The sequence below is a fragment of the Solanum pennellii genome, chromosome 10 (genome assembly GCF_001406875.1).
Source record: "Solanum pennellii chromosome 10, SPENNV200".
In the NCBI taxonomy this organism is placed as follows: Eukaryota; Viridiplantae; Streptophyta; class Magnoliopsida; order Solanales; family Solanaceae; genus Solanum; species Solanum pennellii.
In genome coordinates, this window is record NC_028646.1 from 48,460,956 (window position 1) to 48,465,581 (window position 4,626).

The 4,626-nt window shown below is 30.3% G+C and overlaps 1 protein-coding gene across 1 annotated transcript; it reads left to right on the plus strand.

Moving 5' to 3' along the window:
- Positions 1-970: 970 nt before the first annotated feature.
- On the plus strand, positions 971-3,414 carry LOC107001957 (exopolygalacturonase-like). The gene is made up of 4 exons (XM_015199905.2): positions 971-1,102; positions 2,084-2,380; positions 2,462-2,983; positions 3,070-3,414. Exons 1-4 carry the CDS (start codon positions 971-973, stop codon positions 3,295-3,297), a joined length of 1,179 nt encoding a protein of 392 aa, XP_015055391.2. The 3' UTR covers positions 3,298-3,414.
- Positions 3,415-4,626: the final 1,212 nt, after the last annotated feature.

Here is a 4,626-nt window from a genome sequence, read left to right on the forward strand (position 1 = left end):
AAGTATTGTGACTTATAATACTTTTAACGTAAATTACAAATATATAATTTTCATTTCAAAAAAATTAATGATTCTGCCTGCAAATATTTGGTCAAACTTAAACTGTTTGACTCTGAAAAAGCGAAAAATACCACATATATTAAGACAAAATGGGACAAAAGGAGAAAAGAAAAAAAAGGATTTTCTCACTATTTTACACCCACTCTACACAAGAACACACTCCATTTGTCCACTTTTATTTGTCATGTTACGCTTTTTGAATGTCAATTTGACTAATTTTCAAAGTTAAATTAGATTACATTAATTTGATATTTTAAACAAATAATTTAGATATTCAAAAACTATATGAAAAGTACTATGAATTGCTTTTTTTTTGCATATCAAAATATGATGAAAAAATACATCTTATAATGTTAGTCAAAGTTCTTTTAATTTAACTCTAAAAATAGAAATCATCACAATTAAAAGTTAACGGAGCCAAAAATAACAAGCTGCTAAAGTCTCAGAAACGACAATTTAAAAGTATTAAGAATGAGTGTCATTAAATACACTCAAGACAATTCATTTTGGACTATTGAAGATAATTAATTTGGTCAAATGAGACATTCAACAGCAATATATTTGACTAAACTTCAATGAAAATTTCTGAGTATTAAGAAAAGAAAGTAAAACTTAATTTAATAGAATAAATGTAGATAATATTATATGAATACTTCTTTTGAAATACTAGCGAGAAAAGTATATATTTTCTTAGAATGAAAGTGTTAACTTGCTAATAAGCTTAGGTGGCTGTTTAATAAACTTACAATGATATTCATTCAACATAAATATTTAGCTTCATTTCATATTAGTCAACAATAAAGTCTAAAGAATCTACATAATTTATTTTATGAAGACAATATATTTTGAAAAAAACAAGAAGGTGTATATAACCAGAAGTTGAAAAGCAAAATGAGAACAAAAATTAAAAATGACTTCAAAGTGTTGTTTCAGAATAGGCTTTATATTAGGCCTTGTTTTTGTATGCACAAATGCTCAAGAAAAGGTCTTCAATGTCCTTTCTTATGGTGCTAAAGCAGATGGAATGACGGACGATAGTGAGGTGAGAACCAAAAAATTAACTTTTTAATCTGTTGTTAGCTATTATTCAATTCATACGAGTAAAAAAAACTAAAAGATCTACGTAATAATTTCACCCACAAACTTGCTCTATTCCTTTTAGGGACAATGAGACGGGAGGATATAAAACTCTGTGGGGCGGGGCGGAGTAGTTTTTGAGCTATGGATGGGAGGGGGGTTGATTTTCTAAAATAAGCTTTTTTGGGGGGTGGGGGCAGGTGCGATCGACTCTTTTTCTACTTTAAGTTTATATTTAAGCTTTTGAATTGATGCTTATGCAATTTTTTGGGTTGTTTTTCATTCCCAAACACCATTGTTTATTATTTAAAAAATTTAACTAAGAACTTTGTATTTATTTGATAATGATCCAACTGAATCAAAAAATAAAAAGGGTACATAGAGGAGTTAATAGATGGGAGAAATATTTGTGGTCTTTCTGACTTTATTTCTCATATGAGAAAAAAAAAAAAAACTTTGATATTTTGATTTGGGTTTATTTTAGATTATCATTGCAACTTCAATTTAAAATGTAAAAAGAATTGTTATGAAGAAAGTAGGAAAAACATTTCTCTTGGGAAGAATTTAAATGACGTGAACAATATTTAGCAATTTTTATAAATAAATAAAAATTAATTTAGATTATGCGGGATGGATTGATGTAGAACGGGTTTATACATAATGAGGGCATTAGTGCATACAAAAACAAGGCCTAATATAAAGGTGCAATGATGATTTAAGGCAAATCCAATTGAGTTTAGACAAATCTCAATAAAAAAGTACATACGGAAAATCCAATGTGGTTGAGCAAAGCTCAACAACATACATTGAGTCTAGAAGAGGGGTGTATGTGACACACGGATAAGAAATTCTCTCTCTCTACATATATATATATATATATATATGACAAATTCATTGTCTAATTAAGTGTTTGTTTTATTGATTTATTTATTTATTATGATGAAAGGCATTTTTGAATGGTTGGAGGGATGCATGCATATGGAATGGAAACGGGACGTTGTTGATACCTTCAGGGGTATATATGGTAAATGGTGCAGTCTTTAAAGGACCATGTAATGGATCTGTTACGACCTTTGAAATGAAAGGAGTTATTAAAGCTCCAACTGATCCTAATATATTCTGCAATACTGGTTCTTGGATTGCTTTTCAATATATTCATGGCTTAGATATTAAAGGACATGGAACATTTGATGGACAAGGGGATTGTGCTTGGGGAAAACATCAATGTGAAACTCTTCCCTATGTAAGTTTTGAATTTATAATTTATGTTTTATGCATGATATTGTTTTCTAATATAATGCCTTGTTTACATTTGAATCATCAGACACTTGCATTAAATTTCGTCCATAATTTCGTGGTGCATGACATACATTCAATCAATAGCAAGGGTGTACACGTCAAAATCTTTCAATCCAATAATGCCAGATTTAGGCATGTTCAAATAGCGGCGCCAGAAAACAGCCCTAACACCGATGGTATTCATATAAGCTACTCAACAAACATGCATATCGCGGATTCAAATATTGGAACTGGAGATGATTGTATATCTATTATCGATGGTAGTCAAAGCATCAACATTACTGGGATCACTTGTGGCCCTGGCCATGGAATAAGCATCGGTAGCTTAGGTAAACTATCTAAACCTAAAATTGTGAAGGATATACATGTCAAAAATTGCACTTTGATCAACACTCAAAATGGGGTGAGAATTAAGAGTTGGGCCTCAACGATAACCGGTATGGCTACAAATATAATATTTGATGATATTACCATTATAAAAGCGTCGAATCCTATAATAATCGATCAACATTATTGTCCGGAGAGAAACTGTAGCGGTAGCACACAGGTATCCATGCATTTTACTTTCTTCAAATTTATTTTTTTTGTGTGTTTGGTATTGTCAGAAGTCATTTACTTTGGTTTAATTAATAGGAAAGTTGTGTGCAAATCAAGGATGTGACATTCAATAACATAAGGGGATCTTCAAGTTCAAAAGCAGCAGTTAGTTTAGATTGTAGTGCTACATATCCTTGTAAAGGAATTATGCTTAATGATATCAACTTGGAATATGATGCCCCTGATGGTCCTGCAATATCAACATGTGCTCATGCCAATGGAAAAGCAACAGGCACCGAATTGCCTCCAAGTTGTTTAAATTAAACTAGCTACCTACTCTCTATATTCATAAACATTATTTTTCTTATAGAAACTTTTCCTACAATGTTATTGTAAACTTATCAAGTTTTTTATAATTTGGTTAATATATCTATCCTTTCATCAACTTTGCTTCAATTACTTATCATATCATTCTATTATTACATTTGTATCTAAATATTGCAATAATAAAACATCACTCATTAGGCACTACATTGCAAATTGTGGGAGTCCGCAATTTGTTGTTCTTAAAGCAACTAATTTGCGAGGATTTTTTAAAGAGGCGGTTATTACTGAGTTAGGAGTCAAAAGGGCAATTTTTTTCTTTAAAAAACCAAAACAGCATATCAAAATTATTTTTAACCAAAAGGACAAAATTACTTCAATTGAAATCGCTCCAGCAGCATTTTAATTGAATTGTTTATATTTAAAAAAAAACAAAACTGGAATCGCTGCTCCAGCAGCGATTTCCTAGATTACATTGGTCTGCTTCTAATATGGAAAATTCTTTTTAATGTTCAAGTAAAAATTGATTTACTTTCTAATATAACTAACCACACCAAATATTTTTTTAAACAAATCAATTTTTTTTAAAACAAAGAATTCATAAACATTTGATTTTTTTTTAATAAAAACGCTGCTGGAGCAGCGATTTTAGTTTAAAAAAATAAATTTGACAAAACCGTTATTGAAGCAGCGATTTTAATTGAATTTTTTTTTCGAAATCGCTCCTGACAGTTCGATTTTTCCCTTTTAGTTAAAATAATTTTGATATGCTGTTTTGATTTTTTGAAAGAAAAAAGTTACCCTTTTAATTCCAGACTCGGTTATTATTATCCACTTGCCGGATTAAGATTAAAAACCTCCGCTATTTGTTTACCAATATTCTTGCACTCTTTTGTGGGGGCCAACTTTTTGCTAAAATTTAGCCTTTCAATTCTTAGATAATTAGATTGCAACTAATATAAATTTTAATATGATTAATAACTTAAGCAGCAGCAACAACAAAAGCATAACAAGTATTTTTATATAATTGCAAGACTAAAATTCTGTTAAATCATAAAAAAAATGTCCGACATAACAATATTAGAATCAAGAAAACTATGACTGAACTTGCACATAAGAAACAAAAAGTTTATTCAGTAAGTTTGTGAAGATAAATTTTCATTTGCTCATATTGTGGTGTTTTTTGGAGGCACTGGGTCAGTACTTGAGTTGCCTCCGACAAAACCATTAGACAATGATTTGCCTCTCTGGAAGCTGGGTTCAAACTATTATTAGAAAATGAGCTTAGAAGCTCAAAACTCCATTAGTGGAGGTTGGAACAGATCGAGA